This window comes from Anser brachyrhynchus (assembly GCF_964034855.1).
Source record: "Anser brachyrhynchus genome assembly, chromosome: 2".
Classification (NCBI taxonomy): domain Eukaryota; kingdom Metazoa; phylum Chordata; class Aves; order Anseriformes; family Anatidae; genus Anser; species Anser brachyrhynchus.
This window is the reverse complement of record NC_137695.1, coordinates 153,495,802-153,522,363: the sequence shown is the minus strand read 5'-3', so window position 1 is coordinate 153,522,363 and position 26,562 is coordinate 153,495,802. Positions and strand designations below refer to the sequence as shown.

General features: G+C 40.3%; 1 protein-coding gene across 1 annotated transcript in view; it reads left to right on the top strand.

Moving 5' to 3' along the window:
• Positions 1-1,440: 1,440 nt before the first annotated feature.
• The window catches only part of NDRG1 (N-myc downstream regulated 1), a 42,763-nt gene continuing 17,641 nt past the window's right edge, over positions 1,441-26,562 (top strand). The window contains exons 1-3 of the mRNA XM_080580716.1: positions 1,441-1,569; positions 17,312-17,390; positions 20,024-20,059. Of these exons, the coding sequence (XP_080436842.1) occupies positions 17,328-17,390; positions 20,024-20,059 (99 nt within the window). The 5' untranslated portion in view covers positions 1,441-1,569; positions 17,312-17,327. The remainder of the gene's footprint in view (positions 1,570-17,311; positions 17,391-20,023; positions 20,060-26,562) is intronic.

The window sequence follows — 26,562 nt, the reverse complement described above, 5'->3', positions numbered from 1 at the left end:
CTAGACAGATCTTCCATAACAAACACAGGGAGCCAGTGATTAGATGACTTCATTCTGAAGATCTGACTTCAAACTTGGCTCAGTTATAAATTATTTTTCATGGTTTCATTGGATTCCTGGCCTTGTAGTTTAAAATGGGTATGAAAAAGGTTAGACCTTTTATGAAAAAAAAAAAAAAAAACGCACAAAGCAGCTCTGTTTGTCTTAGAATGACAAATGCTTCTCTTTTGTTGTTTTAGAAATACTTTTAATCCTTGCATACATTAACTAATCAAAAGTAAGAAAAGCTGATAAGAAATTAGATTTATTAAACAATAATATTTCATAGTTTGAGCTGTACAACATGGTGAAATAGGAACCAGTTTTCCAGGGTTCTTTTTCCAAGGTCAGCACTTTTCACTCAGGTGCAGAAGCTGGGTTAGGAGGAGAGAAGCTAATATGCATTTGAACAGCAGCAAGCTTTTGTAGACTAGACTTAATAAGCTTATTGTGTAGCAATAAAACAAAGACAGAGTTTACCAGAGTTTCAGGAATTTCTGATTTTGTCTTCAAGCCACTACATGAGGGAGTATGATAACATTCTGTGCATTTCATCAGTTTGGGGCAGAGTAACCTGTCATAAAAGTGAGGCTGTTAAGTAAAATCACACACATGGAGTAAGTGTGCTTTACAGAAAGTCACAGAAAAAGCAGCCCAGGCTGTCACAGTTTAACCTGTCCCTTTGCGGGTAGTTACACGCAGAACTGTGTATATGAAGATATTCTTTACTCAGCCCGCTAGGGCCCCTTTTTGGAATAAACGATTAGCTGCGCTTCTTGCCAAAGAGCTGTTCTCTGGGAAACTCACACAGCACTTGTTGCTCCCATTGTACCCTCTGAACTTCATCAGAAACATAGGAAGGCATTATTTTGTTTCTGCTGAGATCAGTGTTCATTCCTAGTGGTGATGGTAATGCACAAGCATAAGTTTTGCAATTCAGGATTTGGTAAACAGACTTATTTTTATATAGTATTACACACATCCGCATGATTTTGACCACCTGTGCCAGGACACCCCAGTTGTAGTCCTTTTCTCAGCTTTTCCCAGGAATGCTTCTCTTTGGGCCACTGGGAAAACCTCCTGTTTAAACTCCCGTCTCCTCATCAAACTGTGTGCAACACTTCACACCCTGCGCAGTAAACACTTCGTGAAGCAGGGCAGAAGGTCTCAGCCGTTCAGACATCAGCCTCCCCCCGCCTGGGCTGCATGACCCCGAGGAAAGGGGCAGACGTGGGGTTACGACAAGGGGGCAGCTGACATATAGAGACCCTGCGCGGAAGAGGCGTGCGGGCTGTAACCGCTGCAGGCATCGGCTGGCGGCGGGGGGAGCCCTGGGGCGCCGGGCCGGGCCGGGCGGAGCGGCGGATCGGGTGGCGGCCCGCCCCGTGCTCCCGGCGGGGAGGCGGCGGCGGCGGTGGCGGCGGGCAGCGCCGCCCGGCGGGCGGGGCGCGGGCTATAAATCCGACCCGCGGGGGAAGGCAGCGGCGGTCGGAGCGCGGCGGCGGCGGCGCACGGAGAGCAGCTGTTGCGGCAAGTACCGCGAGTATCTATCTATCTATCTATCTATCTATCTATCTATCTATCTATCTATCTATCTATCTATCTATCTATCTATCTATCTATCTATCTATCTATCTATCTATCTATCCATCCATCCATCCATCCATCCATCCATCCATCCATCCACTCAGTCACTCAACCTTTTTCTTTCTTTTTTTTTCTCTTTCTCTTTTTCTATCATCTTTTTCTTTTCCTATCTTTCTCTTTTTGTATCATCTTTCTCGTTTTCTTTTTCTATCTTTCTCGTTTTCCTATCTCTTTCTTTCTATCTCTTTTTTTTTTCCTATCTCTTTTTTTTCCGTATCTTTTTTGTTTGTTTGTTTCTTCTTTTTCATTTTCTGTCTCTTTTCTTTTTCTTGCTGGCTGCAGGCTGAGGAGGTGAAGGAGCGAGTGGCTCTTCGCAGAACAGGGGCTGTGCACTGGTGGGTGGGAGTGGCGACTGGGGCAGCTGCTGGATGCTGCTGCCTCCCGTGACAGCAGCGGGCTGGGCTGGTAAACAGCTGTGAAGCGAAGGCACATACTTTCTTACGGAAGTTGACTACTGGCGCTTGTTGCTTGTGTTTCTGTGCTGTCGCAGCTCCACGTTGGATTTGGAGCAGACGACAGACTTGATTGGTGTCCAGCCTTTACTAGTCAGTTGTTTCTGTGGGGTTATTGTCTTAATATGTGATGCTAGGTGCAGTTTACTGTGAGCACTTCCAGGCACTGCTAAGGTTCATAGCACTTCACTGCGGTGTTTGCAGCGGAGGCAAAGCCTATGTACTGGATCTCATGAAATATGAGATCTCACTTCTGCTAGTGAGGATGTTTTGGTTAGTGCTTTCCACTGTATTATGGTTTTCTTATGAAACGCTTGTATCACTCCATATCTTACCCACTGTTTTATGAAGCCCCCAGTGCCCAATTTTGTACCCCATCCCCAGAACTGGACTACTTTTACTTTCCAGATGGAGGTATTTACCAGCTATGTAATTTGGATTTTTTTTTTTTCTGAGTTGTCTATTTAAATATAAACTGTATTTTGAACCTAAAAAATGCAGTAGTAGAGGCATGGAAGAGGTCAAAGACAACCCAAAGCTGTATGTCCAGATACTCTGTTAAGTGTTACACTGTTATGATTTCTTCTGAGTTTTCGTTTACTTTTTTATTATTATTTTATATACAACTGTGTCAAAGATACAGCTGCTGAAAAAACACCACTGGGGCAAGCAATAGAAATACTCTGTAAACAAGAGCTATCAAAGGCAAACATGTAAGCCTACCTTGCTGTTTTTAGTCTACTCTGTTACTGGCAACTTACAGCAAAACTTCACCTGTTAAGCTGGTGCAGTCTGAACTTGGCTCTGGGAGCATGCTTTTAAAAATCTCGTGTTCTCTTAACTAAAGTCTAACAAAGTTTGACACACTGTTTTTATCACCAGTACTCATGTAAACAGCAGGTACTCTGTCTTGCACACAGCAAGAGCTTAGTGATGGTGGATAAAATGGTAAAATAGGAGTAGATGCTACAAAACTAGTGTTCCTTAAACATTTGTACAATCTCCCGAGTACTAATAAGGTCTGTGGCCTTCAAGAATAATTCATGAATGGATTCAGGAGGAATTGGTATGTGATTTGACATATACAGGTTTCTGGATAATACTGGTGCAGTAAAAAGAGGCTTTAATACATTAATGAGAAACTACTTAGGATGTGTATGGTTTCCATACTTAATATTTTTCAGTATAAACAGAACAGATACTATGTCATAAGTAGGGAACTAGAGGCCGCAAGTTCTGAATCTGAGTTGCTTGCACTGCAGTTACACAAACATCTGAACAGGCTGAACTTCAACTTTGGAAACTTTGAACCAAAATTTCAACAATAAGTGAACTGAGAGGTGCCCTTGAGAATGGGCATGCTCTGGACTAGCTGGCCTCAAACCAAGCTACTGGAGAGGGGTCTAGAAAGTCTTGAAAGCTGGGATTTTCATTTATTTCCTGTAGGAAAAAGGGTTTATATATCAATTCCCTTCGTTCATTGGTCACTTCACCCGAAGTGACAGTAGGATAGAGATGTTAAAATGTGAGGTGCTCAAGGAATTTGACAATAGCAGAAGTGATGTGGGTGCCCCTGCTGAGGGTGTGCTGCCACATGTGCACACCTGTGTTTGAGAATCAGCATCCTCACCATGGAAAAACAGACTCCTTATGTTTTGTTGTTTCTCCCATGCACAATGCCTTTTTTTGTTCTTGCCAAAATTAAAAGGAACACTAAAATCATTGCAGATCATTTGGGTAGATCAAATGAATGCTCAGTAAAAACAGTAGGATTCCCCAATTTTCTTGACTCCAGTGGAAGATATTTTACTCTTTCAAGGTTCCTTTTTACACTATGACAATTAAATGGGAAGTTCACAGCATATCTTGGGAAACAGTTTGGCATGGTAGCCTGGTCTTTAAGAACAGTTATAAGCAGTTGACTAATTTGCTCTAGTAGTTCATGTGGGGATATCAAAGAATCATAGAATGGTTTGGATTGGAAGGGACCTTAAAATCATCCAATTCCAACCCCACTGCTGCGGGCAGGAACACCTCCCACCAGACCAGGTTGCCCAAAGCCCCATCCAACCTGGCCTTAAACACTGCTAGGGATGGGGCATTCACAACTTCTCTGGGCAACATGTGCCAGTGCCTCACCACCTTCACAGTAAGGAATTTCATCCTTATATCTCATCTAAATCAACTTTTTTTAGTTTAAAGCCATTCCCCCTTGCCTTATCACTCCAATCCCTGACAAAGAGTCCCTCCCCAGCTTTCCTGTAGGCCCCCTTCAGGCACTGGAAGGCCGCTGTAAGGTCTCCCCAGAGCCTTCTCCTCTCCAGGCTGAACAACCCTAACACCCTCAGCCTGTTTTCACAGGAGAGGTGCTCCAGCCCCCAGTCATCTTCATGGCCCTCCTCTGGACTCGTTCTACTAGGTCCATGTCCTTCTTGTGCTGGGAGCCCCAGAGCTGAACACAGTACTCCAGTAAGAATCAGTTCAAAATAAGAATCAGAACACTGTTAATCGGTGAATTGATGTGAGAAAAATGTTTGATTCATATATTTAAACTGAAGTGATTAATTTCTTTGGCTGAAGTGCAACATATATCTTCTCATGACCAGCTTAAGGGATTTTGGCAAACTTCTAACTTCCCACAGATAATACTGTTCTTTCACTTAACCTCATTAGAGCCTGTGAACCTGTTGCACTAAATATGGAACATATATGTAATGAGATATTTCCTGCTTTTATTGTCTCAAAATAGACAGAGTGAAAGAAATTATACAGATGGGTGAAACTGGCTTGAAGTTCTTCAGAAAAAAGACAACTAGAAACAATAAAATTCTCAAAAATACTAAAAACTAATTATACTGGATCAGCAATGTTTACATCATGCATATAGCTAGAAGTTTAGGGCAGCAAAACCGCTTTTGCCATCAGTAGAGAGAAAGCCTGTGAAACTGATGGTCTGTATTAGGTCAATCCCATCAGTATGCAACAATGGTGACTTCTCTAGTTGCACTGATTTGTCCAATTGAAAGGTAAACTGCAGGAACTAGGAGATAATGACAGATGCAGTGACTGCTTGATATTAATAGTGATTATATATTGTTTCTTGAGACCAAATAAAACTTCCAGATGGCAGGTTTTTTTACATCTAATTTAGAAATTTCAAAGAAGTACAGAAGAGCACGTTCTATACCGTCAATAATGCTGTTTGACCAAATAAATGGTATTGTATGTAGACTGCCCTTTAGCTTCAGCTTTTAGGTGTGCATTTGTAAGTTTACCAAATGCATGAAGGTGATGTCCCTGTAGCCTTCTTGGTGAAGAACTTTCTAGAATTTTGCACAGGGACCTCCAGCAGATCGAGGAAGCAATAGTTACCCCTGTACTATATGTCAAAAGCTCTGTCTCAGAAGTTCCAAATAAATTGCTTTCTACTACTGGAAATACTACATGGGAAATACTCTGAAACTGTTTAAAAGGCCTAGAATAAGGAAGTCCTGATTTCAGATTTGGTAATGTGTGTTGCTATGGATTACTAAAATCTGGGTTAGGCCTCTTGGAAATCAATGGCTATGAATAAAATGGCTATTGAACTTGTTGTTTCTCTCAAATGGTGGTGTTTTTTTTTTAATCTGTGTCACTTCCAGAGCCCTGGATAACTTCAGTGGGGCCAGTCAGCAGGAGGTAATCCCTATTGTTAATTCCCTTTGGCTGCAGAGTTGGAGTAGCAGTAAGAAACCATTCAGAGCTTCTCCTGGATATGTGAACATGTTTCATTTAAGTGTTATTATGACATAATTAAACCCAGTTCTGAGCATCCATGAGAATCAGTACCATTATCTGCCATTTAGTTCAGCACAGCAAGTGGTTAGAAAGTAAAGCCTGCAATTATCCAATTTTCAGACTCAAATGTGCAAGCTCCTTTGTTAACAATGAAGATGAGTTTTACTTCTAGCAAAGGGCTGATACAGGATCAGGCCTGTTTTGTTTCCCAACTGGCATGAGAAAGTTGTCTTTGGATAATACCCAGCAGTTTGTTGTCAAATGGGACATTCTCCATACAGAGGAGATCCACAGTGTTCTTGTGGATGCACAACTGGACTGCCCATGCTAATGAAATTTTCCACAGCTGTATCTGTTTGTACAAAGCAGGATGTATGTCAATTTTACTGCTCTAATTTTGTGTGGCTGATCACGTTTCCTGTGTTTCTTTTGGGTTTTGTGCTACTTCCTTTCAGTTAATTGTCACAATTTTAATATATCTTTTTCATCTGCCAGTCAGTTTTTTTTTTTTCTCTTTATAGCTGGAAGTCGGTCCACGCAGATCTTCCTTTTCAAGCCCTGTTTTTAAAATTGGATAATCTCTACTTTTCCAAGCTTTTAACTGGCTACTTCCTGTCTGAACTAAGTATAGCTTCAAAAGTATAGCTCTTGTAGCTTCTTTTCTACCATGGATGTGTCAGACCAGTCTGCTAGTACCGTATGGATGATGTAAAAGTTAGTGGAAAGAGCAAACCTTAGAACCTAGTGCAGCATGAAAACCTAATTGACTAAAACAGTTTTTTCCATGTGCTTTTAAGGGTCTTTTTTTTTTTTTTTGGGGGGGGGGGGGTTGTTATTTATTTATTTCCTTGCCATTTGTCTTGGTTTCAGCTGGGATAGAGTTAATTTTCCTCCTAGTAGCTGGTATGATGCTGTGTTCTGGATTTAGGATGAGAATAATGCTGATATCACACTGATGTTTTAGATGTTGCAGAGGAGTACTCGCACAGAGCCAAGGACTTTTCAGCTCCTTGTGCTGCCCTGCCAGTGCTGGGGGTGCATCAGGATCTGGGAGTGGACACAGCCAGGACAGCTGGCCCAGACTGGCCAAAGGGATGTCCCATACCGTGTGGCGTCATGCTGTGCAATAAATGTGGTTTGGCTGGCTAGAGTGGGGGGGGACTGCTGCTCAGAGATGGGCTGGGCATTGGTCAGAGGGTGGTGTACAATTGCATTGTGCATCACTTGGTTTGTACAAGCTATTATTATTACCATTATTTTTATTATTTCTCTTCCCTAAAAAAAAAAAGGCGATAGTTTTACATACTTAATCCGTACTGCACCTGAATAAGATTATGTAGATGGAGAACTGAACATAGCACTCCAGATGGGGTCTCGTGAGAGTGGGTCAATCCCTTCCCTTGACCTGCTGGCCATGCTGCTTTTGATGCAGCCTAGGATACGGCTGTCTTTCTGGGCTGCAAGCACACATTGCTGGTTCATGTTGACCTTCTTCATCAACCATCACCCCAGGTCCTTCTCAGGGCTGCTCTTAGTCCATACTCCGCCCAGCCTATATTTATGCTTGGGATTGCCCTGACCCACATGCAGGACCTTGCATTTGGCCTTGTTGAACTTCATGATGTTCGTACATGCCCACCTCTCAAGCCTGTCCAGGTCCCTCTGGATGTCATTCCTTCCCTCCAATGTGTCAACTGCACCATACAGCTTGGTGTCATCAGCAAACTTGCTGAGGGTGCACTCGATTTCACGGTCCATGTCACTGACAAAAATATTAAGTAGTGCTGGTCCCAATACTGATCCCTGAGTAACGAGTAACCACTCGTTACTGATCTCCACCTGGATATTGAGCCATTGACCACAACTTTCTGAGTGCAACCATCCAGCAAATTCCTTACTCACCAAATGATCCATCCATTAAATCCATGTCTCTCCAATTTAGAGACAAGGATATCATGGGTGACAACATCAAATGCTTTGCACAAGTCCAGGTAGATGTCAGTTGCTCTTCCCCTATCCACCAATGTTGTAAACCTGTTGTAGGTCACCAGGTTTCTCAGGCAGGATCTACCCTTAGTGAAGCTATGTTGGCTGTCACCAATAACCTGCTTATTTTCCGATGTCACATATATATGAATGTATCAAATGGTAGGCAATGGAAAAGTAGTTAGGAAAGTAGAATAAAACTTTAAAAGGAAACCTTATTTGTTAACAGAGTAAGCAGACATCCAGACAGGAAACGTACTATTAGAGGAAGGAAGGATTGCTCTTGCTGTGGCTTTTTGGTTTGCTACCTTCAGGAAGCTCCAATGCACCTTGTCAAACTAATTTTGTCATTTTTTCTATTGCTAGAGTTCTAGAGTGCTCTAAATACATTTTGTATGTAACATATACCTATTAAATTTTAGGTTGCATTTGTATCCTTGTACAAAGTTGCACCATATTGGGGTATTCAGTGAAATAAAGGCAGCAATGAGCTTTATGATGACCCTTTATATTTTAGCATATTACGAATAGATTTCTTCTTGTATTGTTTCATTTAAGAACATCACATATTTTTCTTCCACTCAGAACACCCTGTATTTTTTAAAGTTGCATGTAAAATGCCAAATAGCAACATGTGCCTTGATAACTCCAGCCCCTCTTACAAACGTGTGAAAAGTGGTAACTTAAATTTCACTTCCTGACGTAGCAGATGCTGATAATAGAGCATAGATGGGTGAGATTTTGCAAAAAGTCTTCTAAGGAAGAAGAATTGCCTTTTGTCCATCTTGAAGGAATTTGGAAGTCTTTGTTTTGATAAGCAAGGAGTATTCTGGCACTGGATAGCACTAACTTAGACACTTATCTCACCAGTCTCTTATGTTGTGATACAGCGAGGAATGTGCTCAGCCTTTAGGAAGATTATATTGTATCTGTAGATGTTGAGGCTTGCAGGTAATATGACTGTTACCCAGGTCTAGCCTTGAGTAGTTCAGCATGTGCAGATGCTTAAATTTGAGTAACAATAATGGGAATTTCCTGGGAGGAATTAGAGATGTGTCCTTAACGCAATGGCCATTTGTGCAAAACCTGAGTCATGATGAAGTTCAAGAATACTAAAGTTCTTCCCAGAAAGGTGGACTGAAAGTTCAGAGGAACAAAATGATGTCCATCATTTAAACTTTTCTCCTGAAAATCAAACAAACCCCATCAAGACACTTGTCATGGAAAACTTCAGCCTAGACATTTTGGCAAGGGTTATAAAGAACAAGTAGTCTATGAACTCAGAAGCTGTAACCCATATAGTATGACCTAATGAGTAAACGTAAATAAAGATATATCATCAGCCTTAGTTTTGATGTTTTGCAACATGATTACTCATCTTTGCAACATCAAAATAAAAATGCAAAACAAATAAAAAGAAACCACTATGTACTTGCAAGGGTGCAGACTAGAGCTTGATAACATTCTTCATCTCTGAGTAGACTATGAGCCTGTCCCTTCTGGAATAATCTCAGTATGTTTTTGCCTCTAACTTGCACAGAACCACCCACTTTTTGAAGTAGTTGCAGCTGGGCAGAAGCTATGAACTGTTAAAGCATGGCAGATTGAAAATAGGAGGGGGTGGGGAGAATGGCCTGACATTGGTGAGCTGCAGGAACAATAGCTTGTTTCTTGTCTGTTTAGAGTGCAATCTTTGTGGCAGAAGCCGTCTCTTCCATGTTATGAAATGCTTAATGTGTCTTTGCGGTATTCATTATTTAAACTGCCCCCAAAATCCAGCCTAGCGCCCAGGTGCAGGGGGGTGTCAGGATTTGAGCCACTATATTGCCTTTAATCTTTGCTTAAGACCTTTATGTTTGCAGTCATTCAAAAAGGAGTAGAAAGGATATGAAGGATGTTGAGAGGATAGTAGGAGGGTGCTGGGGCAGTGAGAGGAGATGTGCTGTCTTGGTGGTATAAGAAAAAGTCTAGGAAGACATCTGATTGCTCTTCACTCTTTCCACCCTATGGTGCCACCACCCACAGCCTGGAGTTGTTTTTAAAGAAAAAAAAATTGTGCAAAAGCACAATTTTGGCACCAGAACAAATGGGCATAATGAATCTCGAAGTAAACTTAGGCTGCTATTTAGATGTTGAATTTCTTCTCACAAAAGCCCTGGATTCTCCTACCAATACATTGGTTCATCACAGTCTGCAAGGACTTTTTGCAACCGTGTCAGCACTAAACAATGGTTGCTTGAGGAGGTGGGTTGGGATGACAGTGCTATTCATAGCTAAAAAGTCCTGGGCAGGCAATAGTATTTTTAATCTCCTTGAAAAAAATTCATATTATTGGAGATTTCACTTTCCACAGGTTTCCATCAGTTTCAAATGCCAGATGCTAAAGAACTGTGAATTTCAAGGTTTGTAGTCTGCCCCTTCTGGAGTTGTGCTGTTATACTCTAGGTAATATCAGGGACTGCTACAATGGAGAGAAAAAAAAAAAAAGGCATTAAAACATTGCAAACTCTCAATTTCTGTGCCAACTAGAACTATGGCAGAGGCCCATTATATTGTGGAAGAGGTAGGGGTGTCCAGCATAGGGGAGAGGGGGATGGAAGGCATGTCTTTTGGCTAGCACTGTGACCCTTCCCAGTGTCAGTTTTTACTCCCATGAAGCATGGGTGGACCTCAAGCTTTCCAAGGAACATTTTTCATTGCATCCCCCAGCAAGCGTATTGTGCAAACAGCACAGTTGCAACAGTTTTCTGCAGTTTTGCTCAACATCTGTGGACTAGAGAAAGGGGTTGCTTCCAGTTAACGTTGTTTTGATTCCCTTATCAGTGCTCAGCTGCTGGAGCGTATCGTGCATGTGAAGAGTAACCAATCCCTGGTCTGAGGAACTGGCAGTTCAAAGGCTCTGTCTGATCCTAGAGTGGTTGTAGCAGAACAGCTCTGTGCCTGTACAGGTGCCTGTGCGAGCCACCACACAAGTGAAACAGCCAGAACAAAAGGATTAAAGACTAGCCTGGAGTTTTCTAACCACTGGGGTATGATGAAGCCACAGGCAAGTGTAGCTGCAGGGAGTGCCGTGGTCCTGCACCCAGGTGGTGCTCACAGAAGCCCATCAAAAGATCAGTTTTTGGCTCCATCATCACAGTTTTCTCCTTGTGGCTTAACTTGGCTGTTACTTGGCACAGGACTCAAGCTCTTGGCTAAAGCATCTCAGTTTCCTAATCAGATTGATTAGCACACAGCATAAATCTAAATGTTAAAATGTCTAAAACTTTAAGCCCTACTTATTTTTGTCTTTGAAAACTGTTGTTATGCTCCATTATGCTATTAAGAACCTTCCTTTTTTTTTTTTTTTTTTTCCTGACATCATCTTGAGCTTTAATTTCCACTAAAATATGATTGTGGAGTAACTCACAAAAGGGTTTAAAAAAGAAATAAAATCAAATAGGCTAGAAACAACAAAAATAATTAAATTGAGGGCCAGCAGTGTGCTGTGCTTTAAGAAGGCTGGGTAACAGTGATGCGCAGGACGTCTTTGAACCAGAGTGTACCCTGCCACCCTGAGGCAGCATAATTGGTTCAGTTTCCTGATATTAGTACATTTAAAAATATGCTTTAGTTCATCACCTTTTTTGATTTGAAAGTTTAAGTGTTGTAAGGGTTTCACTCCTAAGCTTCCTTTTTGTCAGGTTATTAACTTTTAGTTGCAAATCAAGAAGATCATGTAGTAACTAAAGGCTAAGGTGAAGCAGCGATTCCCAGGTAGCTGAGTAACTTCAACTTTTGACACTTGCTGTTCAAACTTCTTAGTCGGATGCTATGTAACCCTCAAAAGTCATGTTTTTTTTAAAGGGAGGATCTCTCTGTAAGAGTCATTTCCATTAAAACCTCTTTCATGATTTATTGTGTGAAACTATGTCAGAGAAAATCAGTAGTCAGACAGTACACAAAGGACCTCGTGACACCAGAGCCTGTAACAAAGAATAGCTTAAACAGGGCATAGTGTGGGCAGATGCTTATGCATGAACTGTTTTGGATGCTTGCAAGATGATTAATTTTCAAACAAATGATAAACAGGAAAATTAGATTTGTCAAGTTTATTATGAAATATCTGAAACGTAAACCGTGCTTAATGAGAGCATGCATTGTGGAGCATAACCATACACTTGCTATTAAGTGAAGTCCACTTGTTCCTGTGCAGTGGAGATATTTTTTTTTCAAGTTCCTCTCCAATTTACAGTCAGACTAATTTACAGCACTTAGTGTTAATCACTGGAAAAAGTCTAATTCAGCACATGTAAGGTTGCAAATGCTTTTTGAAAGTCACAGTAACTTTCTTTGCTTAGCTGTCAGAGGCCTGAGCTGCTTGGTTATTTTTCTGACCTGGACTCGATGGGTGTCGTTGCTAGTCACCTTTTTCAGAGCTCTGGAGATGTTAGTTTTCTACCTCCTGGCCCCAGTCCTGCTTGTTTAGTAAGGCTTTGAGCTGCTGCAGAATAACAGAGCCCCAGATTCCTACCTGCTTTAGTGCTTGAGGACTCTTTAGTGCCTCTTAGGACACTTGGAGCTTTTAGATGTTGAAGCACTGAGTGATGTAGCCAACCTGGAAATGCCTCCAGCCTGTGGCCCTGGGTCCAAGTCTTACATTGTCCCTCTCTGTCAAAAGAGAGCAACGCCAGTGCTTGGGGGCCATCACCTTCAGAGCCCATGGCCTTCTCCCTCCTCTCTTTGCCATTAAAAGCTCATGAGTATTTAATCCTATGTGTAAAGTGATGTCCCTCCTGCTTGCTCAGCCTGTGGTCGAAATGGTGTCAGGCTGTTGTGGTGAGGTTAGCTTTTTGTACATCAGTATTATGTCTCAAAAGGAGAATAATATCTACTACCAGTGTTTAAACAAGCTGCTTTGAGGAAATTGCCTTCTTTATGAAGCATTCAGGCAGGAGCCTTTTCCTGTTCTTTGTTTTCCACAATACCATGGAAAAAAACAAAAAGGTTGGATATCAGTGCAGAGGTAAGTCCTACAGTGCTTGTAGTGGTACCCTCAGTCTTCCATGGATGTGAGACCATCCTGCTGGTTGATGCACCTTGTGGCATGAACATCCCTGTGTTTGTCTTTAGCAGAGAAATGTTTGAAGTGAGGGATTTTTGAACTTGTTTGGTTTCTGTGCTTGGAATGAGATAAATCATGTATATTACGATTATCTAGTGTTTGGTACGTATGATTGCACCACTGATGGTGTCTGAGGATGGACGACCTGGCATGTGGCTTCTTAGCTCCTTTGTTGGGATCCCTGTTGTGAAAAGCCAGACTGCTCATCAATCCTGTATCCACTGCTGCCAAAACAAGGCTCCAGCAATGGTATGGAGGGACAGGGGGTATATTCTGAATTGTTAAGAGCAAAATAACCAGGCTCAGTAAAATTATTTCAGAGCTACTAGCCTTAGTTAGGACAGTCTGGCATTTTCGGAGCAGTGGGTTTGGGCTGGAATGGGTAAACATAAGTCTATTTGAATTAAATTAGTGAACACAGTATTGCACAGATGACAGATGACTTCACCTTTCCCTATGCTCCCCTTGCTTCCTTAGGCTTGTTTGCTGCTCTTCCTGCTAGTTGGCAAAGTCAGATATGCGATCAGTTTTAAAGCAGTTTTCCAGTTGCAAAGGTGTCTTAAACCTTTATTTTTTCTTAGTCAGAAGAATGATTGCTTTAAAACTTAATCCTCTGAGCTGCATCTGTAGTGGATTCAGCTGACAGCTGGGTACAAGGTAGTGGTAGTTCACTGGGTGGAGGTGGCTCATCCAGGAGGGGAGAACTCAGGGCTTCTTTGCAGGCTGAGTTGGCCAAGTGGAGTGAAAAAACTTGTTTTTCTCCAAGTTGGCAACTTTACACTAATGCTTGCAGATATAAATGAACTTTGTATTTTGAATACTTCTGTGAGACAAGTGCTTTTGACATGGGTATAAAGGAATGCTTGTATGGTTATCTATTTAGGAAAGTTATGCAGTTACAATAGCTTCAAGCTACCCTGTCACGTAAGGGGGGAGCACAAAGCACCTATTTAGAGATTATAAAATTTGTGCTGAACATGGTTGGTATAAAAACCACTTCTCCAGCATCTTTCTCTTTGGAAAATAAGATGGTTTTTACAATGGTGTCAGATAGCGCAGAGCTTTGCTTGCCAGCTCTCGTGAACAAATAATGTGCTGTTGTGCTGGCTTATCACAAAGTTGTTCCTTGGTGGGAATGTTTCAGGTATTCCTGATGCAGAGGGAGAACCCAGGGCTTGTAAATGCCTGATCTGAAAACATAATGTGGCTTGAAGATCTGGTATCGTTCCAAAAGTGAGAACGTGGTGCACGTTGGGCTTTTGTTCAGCAGGCTTGATGGCAGTAGTGTAATCTGCTGGTCAGCACTTCCTAGTGCTGGTTCTTTCGGAAACATAGAGCAACAACTTTGAACTATTATGAAAACAGGATTGTTTTTTAAGGCTATAAAAGGCATCCATGTTGTTCTTTTTGGCACAGTTTTTTGGTCATTTGTAGTCAATGCTGTGACTCCCTGAAAATCTGAAGCTGTCCTGGGTAAACAACTTTCTTCCACAAACACTAGCTGTGGCTTTGTTCCTTGAGCCACTTCTTACTGGAAAACTGCAGGGAGCCTGGCTTCTTACTTTCCTCCTGCACAGAGAAAACATGAAAAATCTCTTGTACTTCTAGCCTGTATTGAAGAGTGAAGTGTAATCTTAAGGTGCTATTTCTATATTCACATAATTACCAATTCAAGGGAAAAAAAAAAAAAGGCAGCTAGTTGCATGTAAATATTTTTGAATATTTTTGACCTCAAAATACTGCAGCAACATTCATTTTCCTTTTCTGCCATACATAATTGCTTACTGTGTAGAATGCTACACTGCATAGATAGCTACAATTTTAAAAATATGTAACACTGTTTCTAAAGTGTCACTTTCAGTTGCTTGAAACTTTGGCAAACTTGGTTTTGCTTGTTCTTTATGATTAAAAGCTTTAACGGGCAAAACTTAATAGGAAACCTGGAGAAAAAGGGTGAACCAGAGTGAGTGCTGGGGAATTAACTCTGTCTTGAATTTCCTGACTGTTTAAGTAGCTCTGGTGCCTTGTTGTAAATTTGGATTACAAATTACTGGGGATGGGGACAGTTTTGCTTCTGCCCCCCAGGCCTCAGTTGGTGGAGTTAAATACCCATGAAGTATTTCTCTAAGCTTAAAATCCCCATCCTAATTCTTTGCCAAAAAATTCCTCCAGTTGTACAGCTTCCAAGAAGGTTTCCTAAAATCTGAAGCCGTTTGTGCATTCATGGACACCAGTGTTTGTTCAGCATTCTCTCTTAATCAATGCCTGCTGCTGCATGGCTTCCTGCAGCATCCCAACATCCTGCAAACTTTCTCACTATAGCCCAGGAAAAAATGCATGGAGTAAACCCATAGGGCTGAGTAAAATGATACTGCCAGCTCTTGAATCATAAAATCATAGAATCATAGAATGATTTGGGTTGGAATGGGCATTAAAGATCATCTAGTTCCAAGCCCCATGCCATTGACAGGGATCCCACCCACTAGATCAGGTCACCCAGGACCCCATCCAACCTGACCTACCACACCTCTAGAGGTGGGGCATCCACAGCCTCTCTGAGCAGCCTGTTCCAGTGCCTCACCACCCTTATAATAAAGAATGCTCATAGTAGAATGCTCCTGTGGGCTTCACAGCCCTTCCTGAGCACTAGGTTGTTTATGCAAACAGGGTTGATTAACTTAAGTCAGTTTTAAATCAGGAGGTGGGAAATCATGGTTTAAAGAATCATTTTTATTATTCTATATCCCTCTTGATAAAAATTGTTAATAATTGAAATGTTTACAGTTGCACTTAATCAGTAATTCCTAAACATGTTAAAGACTTTCGCTTTGGTTTATGAGTACCCATTCGTACCCTTCGGTTGAGATGATTCTAAACTTTTCTTAAGAAATAACTACACAAAAATAAAACACACCAATATTTAATAAAATTACCGTTGTATCTAAAGATGCACAAAAACAACATGGCATTAATTTCTCCAGCAGGCAAGAGGATATGTAACAAATATTCATCGACTTCTGTATTTGTCATTTTGCTGTTAAAACACTTTCAGTATCTCTTTTGAGAACTGCTTGTGGTCATTCATCTGAGCTTCACAAAGAACAGCCTTCTGCCTCTGCCCTTTATCTCTGTGAATGAAAACATGCCATTCTTCCTTAACTCCCTCTTTGGACTGATACATTCACTGGACTGAAGTACAGCTTGGTCAAAATGCAGAAAGTGTGCTACATCTGCAGAAGAGTTTGCTGCTCCGTTTGTCTCAGCAGTCGTCTGCTCTGGGGCTATAGTGGTTGTTTCCGCCCTTTGGCAGAAAATTTCCTAAGCACTTAAATATAAGCCTTGTTAAAACACGAATTTAGTTCAAACAGTTACATTTTAAGATTAAGGAGGCGTCTGGCCAAAAGCATGGAAGTGTGAGCTAGAACCTGAGGTCTGTCTGCACACTCAGGGTGGTGCAAGTGTGCTGGGAATGTGGGTGCAGTTTAGTCAAAAGATTTCTATTGGCAAAATATATTCAACATCTTACATCTGACTACATAAATGAAACTGTAAAAAAGAATTTCCTCGACTTCACAGTCCTTCAGGTTCTGCCACATCCATGTGCCCTGTTAAGCTTTCCACAGACAAGGCCTGGGTAGTGTGTTGCTGTTCCTTTCCTAGGGCAGGATACAGTAGTCTTGTTTCCTTCTTTGAGTTTGAAAATAGTGTTATTGCATACATCTTGTTGGTGTGTAATTAAAGGAATATTGGTTTTACTCAGTACTTGCTACTACTTGGTTTGTTTAGATCAAGGAGGATGTTTCTGTCCCAAAGAACGGAGCACACTGGTACAAGAGTAAAATTGTGCTAATGAACATCCAATTCAATTTGCTTAAAGTAGAGATCTTGGAGATGGAGTCTGCATCTAAGAAAAGAGTTGCAGAGATGAGTATTAAAGCTCAAGAGAAGGCGTTTGAGCAGATTTGGTTATGCCGCCTTTCACCTGTGAAACAATAGTTGTCATGTGATTGTATGCTATGAGTTGTGCTGGTCCCTGCCCCATTTTCTTCAGCATCTTCAGTTCTGAAGCTGCCAAAGCTTTGTTTCGATCTTGCAGCGTTAACTTTTTTTTAATCTCTTGTTCTGCAGGAGCATGTGTATAAATAAACCAGGGAGGCATTTTACAACAGATTCATAACCTTCTTGCAAAGGTCTTTTAAACTATAACCTGAGATATCAGGTGGTAGTGGAGGTGGATGGAAATTTATTTGTTTCTATATTTAATCTTCGGTGCAAGCTGAAAACAAATCTTATTTCATCTTAACAGATACCAGCTACTGACCATGTCAACAGAGTTCCAGGATGCCCACCTCGCAGAGGTGAAACCTCTGGTGGAGAAGGAAGAGGTAATTACTTTAAAGCTCTTTAGAGCATGTCTGTCTTATTTCAGGGTTACTGTTGGAACTGCACATGTATTCTTAGTTCTATCAAAAACTTTTTTTTCTATGGAAAAATAGACAAGAGAAACTGAAAATGCAAGGAGAGGGGTGTTTTAATAATAAGGCAAAATTAAGTTTTATTTATTGCTTTCTCAGTTTTTGGTTTTGTGTTTCTCTAATCAGATCTAGTGATTTTTTTTTTCTTTTTTTTTTTTTTTTTTTCCGAATAATGACAGCTCTGAGTGTCTTTAACTATTTTGAACAATTCCAGCTGGCCAAACTCATCTATACATGTAGACACCTCAATGCAGAGATACAAGCTTTGCTCTATCTGCTGTCTGTCAAAGAGGTGCAGATACGCAGAGAGTGCCTTTACATTTCCTCTGGGTACCTCTGCCCCATCTAGTCTGCTCAGGTTGTCCTGAGCTATGAGTTGTTACAGACACACTCTTACCAGGTCTGCAGCCAGCTGGGGGTGCACAAGCTATGGCCATGCCTCTGGGACTGCAGCACAGAAACATCTGCAGGGGGTCTTTTTTTTTTTTTTTTTCTTTTTGTCATAACTCAATTTTGCATCTTTCCATTTGTTTTTTGCAATATTTTTCTCCAAATCTCTGCCCACAGTGTCTGGGGTCACTGGCCGTCTGACTCTGTTCAATGGTGGTCATACCCTGTGCATGTTCATTGCATATTAATTCAGTGGAATATTTGAAGGAAACTCTTAGCTTTTTTCTTGAATCAAAGCTAAGATATTTCTTTTGTTCTCAATGACTGTAGTTCTCAACAATGTTGTATATAAATGTGGTGAGGGTTTTTTTCGGATTTCTACACTTGGATTGCTCATTGCTTTATCTACTACTTTCAGTTTTTATTTCCTGACTCTTTTTTGGGTAAACACTTCAGAAAATGATTTCTACTTATGAATGTAATGAAATGGAAAGAGAAACTTTAAACACAGTTTCTTTGCCAAGAACATTGCATGAAAGCAGAGCTTGTCTGGATAGCAGTGAAAGTACCACTCAAACTTCAGAAACTAAGACCCCTTTTTAATGCCAATGTTGTTCTGTAGCCACAACATAAAGGAGAAGTCCTAATATTAATGAAATGTCTTTGCTTCAAAGTTCAGAAATGTCTTAAAACACTGAAGAACTTTCTGGGTTTCTGTAGCATGTAGATGAAAACTTGGTATCTTGACAAGGAACCCTGTATGCTTTTATTCACAGTTGCCTTAATTTTTGTCTACGTGGAGAGACTAGCAGAGTTACTCTGGTTTGATCACCTGTGAGGCCATTCTTATCACAGAGTGAAGGAAGTTTGTTAACGTATTTTGAGAAAGTGGAGAAAAAATAATTGCCCTGAAGGACACTCAGCACGGGCTAGGGTTAGTCGTGGAGTTGGTGTTGAGTGCATGATGCTCTCTGAAGTTGCATCCTGGCTTATTGTGTACTAGGTTTCTGAACGGTGATGGATTCTTATTTCATACACTGTCTAGATGGATGCCATAAGTCAATACATTGTTCAAGATTAAAAACAGTCTGTAAAGAGTGAACTTCAAGTCTTGTGTTCAGGCTGTGTAAAATGACTTCCACAAGCTCAGTCAGCTCCTCAGATACCTGTTTGCATATACATGATGCTACTTAATTACCTAAATCTCATGGCTCTAGAGATGTGTCGTAATTGTGGGTTGTATTGCAATGCTTTGAAGTCCATCATCTGAGATGGTATTAACAGCAGTTACATTGCTTCTGACATCTTTCGTCCTTAATTTATGTGGGATTCTGGGACTGCATGATCTCCTTGCCAGGTTTCTAAACTTTTGTTTTTATCTCTGTACTACTTTCTCAGGCTTCGGCTTCCCTGCCATAGTCTGCAGCGTGAGAAGTGCTCTTCCTACTTTGTTCATACCCCCACTGAAGCTAACTAACTTCTTACTTGCCTCTTAATAGGTGGAGGTGACTTTAAGACATTTCTTCCTTGAGGTTATGGAGGTGGGGAGGATGTTGCATTACTCCTTTTTTGGTGGAGATACAGGGCAGGCATAGGAGCTTCTCAATAACAGCAATGGCCACTCACAGGTTGGAATGGAATTCTTCTTGTCCAGCCAGCCTCCCGAGCATAAGAAGTTTTAATATTGGCTGGGTAAAACCCTTCCAACCTTCCACATCACACAACCAAATCCCAGAAACAAGTGCATCTTGCAAGAACACAGGGCATGTTCAAAGACTTTCCATCCTAGACAGGACCTAAGTGAGCTGTTGGCAGTCGTGTGGCTACCACAAGCAACAGAGAAATGTTCAATTTTTATTGCTACGACTTGTCCAGTGACTCCAGCAATAACTTCACCTGTACCAGTTTTTGTACTTTATTTTACTCTTCTACAGACTATTATTTTACTGCTTTCATAATCTGTGGTGATGAGTGGGTAAAGCTCTTGGGTGAATTTTGATATTTAGCAAGAAAACTATTCATTGAGTGAAGGTATGTGACAGAACTCTCTGCTGCAGAACCAGTGGGTTAGAACGTGTCAGATTGCATATGCAAGTGCAGATTTTTGTAACTGCAAAAGTTAAATGAATTAATGTTTTAAAATCTCTTCACAGGCTATCACTCGCCTCCTACCAGACTTTGATGTTCAGGCAAGTAAAGCTATTCTTTCTTGTTGTTGTTGTATAAAGGGAAACTGAATTGACATTTGAGAAAACGGCAAAATGTGAGCAGAAATAAGTGACTGCTCATCAAAAGTACTGTAGTTGTGAGACAGGGTCTGAATGGGGTTCTTACGCAATGATATGAAGGGGACTGCAGGAGGTCTTTTCAAAATAAGCTGCGAAAGCCTCATCCAAAAGAGGTGAATGAGTTGCAAGCAGCTCTGTTCCTGCTAACAGAAAGATTCTTTAGGAATGGCAGTGAAAGCAAAATATACTCCTCCCACATGAACACACAATTTCCCCAGTTAATTTGCTTTCATTAGTGGTGTGCTTGCATTTCCTCTGAGGAAATGTCCCTCTCAGTGTATCCCATTATGCCATTAAAAGTTTCCAAAAGATTCCTGAAACGTGGGGACTGGGGGAAGGCACTAAGCAATCAGTTTTGCCCATACCAAGAATGACGGCAGTTTCCGTATATTTATTTACAGCCAGCACATAAACATGCATAAAGTGCACTGCCAGGTCAAATGGTAGCTTTCCATTTTCCTCAGATGTCTTGTTTTTGAGAGGTGACTTTATAATTCTTTAGCTCCCTCTTTGCATTATTTTATCTCTGTTTGGGATTACAACTGAGTTTTGTTCTTGACGGTTCTTAAACTGCAAATAAGGAAATGCATTGGTGTTGGAGTGAGGCTGGTTTGAACTGAGAGAGACAACAGTGAACATGTACCTGCCTTGACAAGAAGAGTGAGCATTGAATTCCCATCACTGGGGACAAGGAGTATGAGTTGAGCAATGAGGCTTGCTGGTTGTCTATCAAAGGGGTGTAAGGAGGGAGGTAGATCATGCAGGAATGAGGAAAGCTATTGAGTTTTTCTAGTCTCTTGTATGTGCAAGTGGAGGTCCTTTAAAAATAACCCTGTTGAACATTGTGACATGTTGCGCTTTATTAATACTTCTCTATTTGTTATTCAGTGCTGTGCAAATTGGTTAAAAATCTAGCAGAAATGCAACAGTCTTTTCCCTGGAAACCAGGAGAGGCAACTCTCTCAAACATCTCACCGTTTTTCAATGGCACTTACTTATGTAGCAAAAATACAGTTCATATTAGTCCTGCATTCATCCTTTCTAATGATGAAATCCACCGCCTGAAGTCTTGAAAAATGTAAGTTAAAATTCTCCTCATCAGACTTCCTGCAGGACTGATCACAGCTTGGGAGAAGCTCACTGTTTTGTCCCAGATTGACCACTTGTTCTAAATAAATCTGAATCACGGATTAAGTCTGTGAACAGGAATACTCCAACATTTTGATTAAAATCAAGAAGTGACCTGTATTTCATTTCTATTCTTGGAATAAATTTGCTTGGCTTGTAAACCATGTGTATATATAGATTTTTAACTTGCAAGATCAAATTCTCTAAGCCATTTTGTTTTTTTTCCCCATGTTTTGGATTAAATGTCGCTAATCCTGGCCTGTGGTTCTTGTCATTTAGCCTTGCTCTGCCAGCTCTTGCTTTTTTAATGATCTTTCTTTCTTAGACTTTAATCTTTGGTTGTTCTAGTTCAAGAAGGAAAAATGTGTGAGAACAGCCTCAATCTGTTATTTTAAGAACTACTACTGGAAAGGAGCCTTAGCTTTGGTGCTTAAAACCACAAAAACCCTACCTATGTGTCTTTAAGTTTCTTTGTGGTTGACCTATGAAAAAAGTGGTTTGAAGCTGTTGTGAGTGCTTTGAATGCTTAGTTCATTAGATAAGCTTTTGGGCGTCTCTGGAGGATCCAGGTAACTTAGGGCTGACACTGAAACTAACAAATGAGCTTAATGAACAACCTGTCTCATGAGCCATGTTTGGGAGAAGGAGGCACCTGGACAGGACAGGACATTCTCAGGACCTGGTAGAATGGAGTTTCTCATGTAGTATCTATGTGTCTATATATGTATGTAGATGTCCACCGTATCACTTGCTTGGTCCTTTTGCAGAGAAGCTAAGTAATGTTCAAATAATTTTGTTTCTGCCACTAGTGAAAAGTAGTGGCTGTCCATCAGGTGGTTTTGTTCCAAGAATACATTTCATCTAGTTATTCAGATTTGGAAAGAAGTAGGCTCTTATTTTGCATGCTATTTTAGACAGACTTGAGTTAAAACATACTTTCTATTTTTGAAGTCACCCACTGTATAACAGAATATCATCCTCCAAATTGCAAGATATGTGTGCTTATTTTCTGGAGGAAAGCTTTCACAGAGTTACTAGGGGATGGCCAAGACAAGAGGTGAATGGAAGAACTGACAGCTCCGATGTACCACCAGTCCATACTCTCTGTCAGTATTTCTGTCTGTGGCACCTACCTAAAAATGTGAGTGAAGTTACTGCCTCCCAGGAAGGGGAGTGTTCCTCACCAAACCTGTTCTAGCACAATTCATGATCCATTAGTGCAGGGCAGCATGCCCTGTGCTGTTTTATGTTGGCTTAATGCCAAGTACATTTTTATTGTATTTGCATTTTAATATATTTGCCTGTTCTCTTACCTGGTAGTATTGGAGTCGATGGAGGACTGAGTCCTTATCAGTGTGTGCATTCCCTTGGCTTTATATTTTAGAAATGAGCAGTCAGTCAGGAGACTGCTTTCTAAATAACAAAGCAAAATTTTGAGCTATGTGGCAGCTGTAGGTGGCAGAGATGAGTTTGTACCTTGCAGTTCAGGGCTCATGGTCATCTGTATTCATCGGCATGCAACAGCCATTTCTGCTTTCCCTTGTCCTCCTGCCTTCAAGGAGAGAAGGAAAGAGTCACCTTGCAATGGGAGACAAGTCGACTGGTCCTCATGGAATGATGGCTGTAGTTTTGGGGGCTTTTCAGTTTATTGGATGTGGGTTTCCTCATTGTTTCAGATCTCTGAAGGAAAGGAAGGGGGGACAGTGGAGGTTTTGTGTTTTGCAGTGTGACCCTGTGCTAAGTGGACTAGGAAGAATCCCTGTGCAGAACTATTACAATCATCTACTACAGTTCCTGTACCAAAAGTTTTTGTTGCTTGTGTAACAGGTACATATAGAAACAATCCAAAAAATGTCCTGGCTTCTACCTTAACAGAATTGCTTGCATTTAAACCTAAGGTCGTGATACTAAAGTATCCAACTCACAACCCAAACTGGAGAAACTTTTCATAATACTGTTAATTTAAAATAAGTTTTAATTAAGTGTAACGAATAAATAAGTACCTGGAAGGGTGGGCATTGGGATTTTAGCAGAATTAATTCAAATAATTGTTTTAGAGTAGAAAAAGCTAGAGAAAAAAATAACTAGGATAAGGGGGATTTGAAATACAGCATTGTAATTCCACATTAAAAGCTCAAATGCTTTTCATCTTCAAGATATGAAGGGAAAAAAACGTGAAAAATAGCATAAGCAGGTATTAGTATATTAAACTTCTCAAGTAAAATGCACTTAAAATACACTGTCTCCTACCAATTTTTAAAGAGCTCTGAAGCTTTTCTCTCAGTTCTGAGGTAAGACAAGGGAAATGTATTTAAAAGGCATAATATAATTTAAATTAAATAAAAGCATGAGACAGTAATTGGGGATTAAGTATTTTTGAAAGCTTTAAAATAATCTTGGTGGAATACAGTATTTTATTTAAAATACAAAATACATTGTTTTAACAAAATGGGCCATGTGTGTGATTTTCCTTTTTAGAGAGCTAAAATGTTTTGTTTGAGTATCCCATGCTTTAGAAAATAACAACCCGTTCATAAACGTGTTCCTCAATCCATGTTTTCCTTAGCCAGGATAAAGGGGAGAAGGAATAAATAAACTCTCTTGTACTATCAACGTTTAAATTGTTTCCCCCTTCTAATTGCATGACAAAATATCACTTCAAAAAGAGAAAATCCACTTTAGTAGGGAACAACTCCTTTCAAACTAAAATAACCCCTCTTAAACTGCATGTATCATGAGTATTTTTGTGTGCTTTTAGGGCACTAAGGAAAGGCTGCACCTCTGTTAAAGTGAGAGATGTGAACAGATGGCATGCTTGTCTTTATCCTTCTATCTGATTAGTGTACCTTGGATGTTTTTCTAAGACAGTGTTTTAATACAAATCAGTTGGTGAAGAGCTTCTTACTACAATGTTGACGTTGATTGGGATGTGCTGCCATCTGTTTTCAGTGCTCTGTGTTTTGAAAACATCCATCCCGACATCACGTAGACAAATCTCTTGATCTTTAATAGGATCAATAGGGACGTGGAGTTACTGTTTTGACATCACTGAAGAAACTGGCTTGAATTGTTTTTTAGGAGAACTTTCTGGGTATTTGTAGCTAAGAATTCATGCTAACGGAAAACAGCACAAGACTCTTCAATTACAGAAGCCTTATTGTGAAGATAATGAGGAATTAAACCAATTATTAAACTGACGGTGCCGGTAATTAGGAGTACGGTCTCCAGTTCATCTCTGAACTATTTTTAGTTGACACTGAATTTGAACTAGTCTCAGGTTTCTAGTTCCAGAATGATTAGCTGTGGAGGTCAGTGGGATGTGCAGGTTCAAGTGTCTGGCTTTATCTGGCATGAACAGATTGTTTTTCACATGCAAAGGATGAAGAACCCAAATCTTGAAAGCTGGGCTCTTCTCAGAAAAACTGTTCTAGGTTTTTCAGTGCTAGAAAAGCCTAGCATTCACAACAATAAAAACCTGACAACATGAAATGCTCATTAGACTCTGACTGAGGAGGAAATAATTTCAATGTTCCACATTTAGTAGAATGTGTGTTACTCTCCTTATTGGTGGTAAGGTTCCCAGCCGATCAATTCTTATGCTTTGTATTGAAATTACTAAATTACCTAGGTTGGACTAGATGATCTTTTGAGGTCTTTTTCCATCTGAAATGATTCTATTGTTCTATGATTAAATGCAGAAGGAAGGTAGAACGTTGAAAGTATTAATTGCTATTTTTATTAATTGCTGTCTATTGCTACTGCAAATACATTCTGGAATATTAAATAGTGAATATACCTACAATATGCTATTTTCTACTAAAAGTGAAACTTACATTAACTTTAGCATGACTGAAGTAGCAATGCTGTAGACTAAATATTGCTTATCTAGTTTGGAAAATACTAGATTTCAATTACTTAATGTCAGATTTTTTCTTCTTGTGCTGTTGTACAGAATCATTCTGACTTACAGTAAGCTTTTAAAGTCTGCACTTTTGTGTTCTCATTGGCAACTTTACTCTTGGCTTATAGGAAAGAACTTGCTACTGATTTAATTCAGAATATTTTTGATGTCTTTTAGTTTTTGAGTTAACAAAATCTGAAATGAATCTAAGCTTATCAAAGCGTAACTGAAACAACAGCAGGAAAACCAGTACTAATAACTAACTCCCAGGTTTGAAAGTTGGCAGTTTGTACATTATGTGGCAGAGACTTAGTTCATCTTTGATGTCTGAGCTCTGTTGAATAAGCACTTCTCGTGGTCAAACCTGACTCAAATCCTATTTAAGAATGACGTTGTCCTGAATTAGTCTGTTTTGGTTTTTCTAGCTAGGCATTATGGGAGTCATAAGCCTATGCAGAATAGCAGCTTGTCTATATAACCCAGTTTCCTGCTTGGGCAAATTAGAAACCAGCTACTGTCTTCTGTCTGACTTGCTGGATTTATCACCCTGTTTTGCTAAAGATGGTACTGGATATGGAAGATACAGCTTACTTGCTAAATAATGCAGTGAGTATGCAGAGAAATTAATTTCTAAGGAGACATAAAAGCCGAACATTAGTTATAGTATAGTTCAGCTAGCAGAGATACACAGCTCACCTGTTCTTCAAGAGAAGGGGGGAGTCTTTGTATATTTGCAACTCAAAACTGATTTGAATGTGTAATTGCAAGGAAAATAGGTGAAATGTGGTGTGGTGCTGCCTAGTATCCTTATTTTCAACAAAATGTATGGTATATTTCATGTATGAAATGACTGAGCCAAGATTTAGATTGAATCAATACTTCAGATCTTTGAAGAGCTTCTGGGTTTTCCTCTGTAAAGGCTTTTGCAGAGGCTGTATGCTGCTAATTTCTACAGCATAATTTGTAATAGATTTGAATTTAACTTGGACTTTGTCTCCTGGCATTGTTGCACAGAGCAAGTCAAGTAAGCACAGAGCAGACTGTATACTGTACTGTGTACTGTATACTGATGTCTGTATCCTATACAGAAAACATTCTTATGAAATGTTAAGGCTGGCTACTAACTACATACTGCTTTGATAACGTGAATGTGACAGTACTGTAAATGTGTCATGGCCAACTGTTGTTCTGTGATTCCCTTTAAACACATTGACAAGCTAACAAATTGTTTATACCTATCTTAAGAGCAAGTGTAAAAGAAACGAAAACTATTCCATATGTTGAGGATGTTAGTATGCACCAAGTCTCTCTAACCTACACAGACATCCAGTAAATAAAAGATGATAGTGAGGGTGTCTCTGATTTGATACTAAAT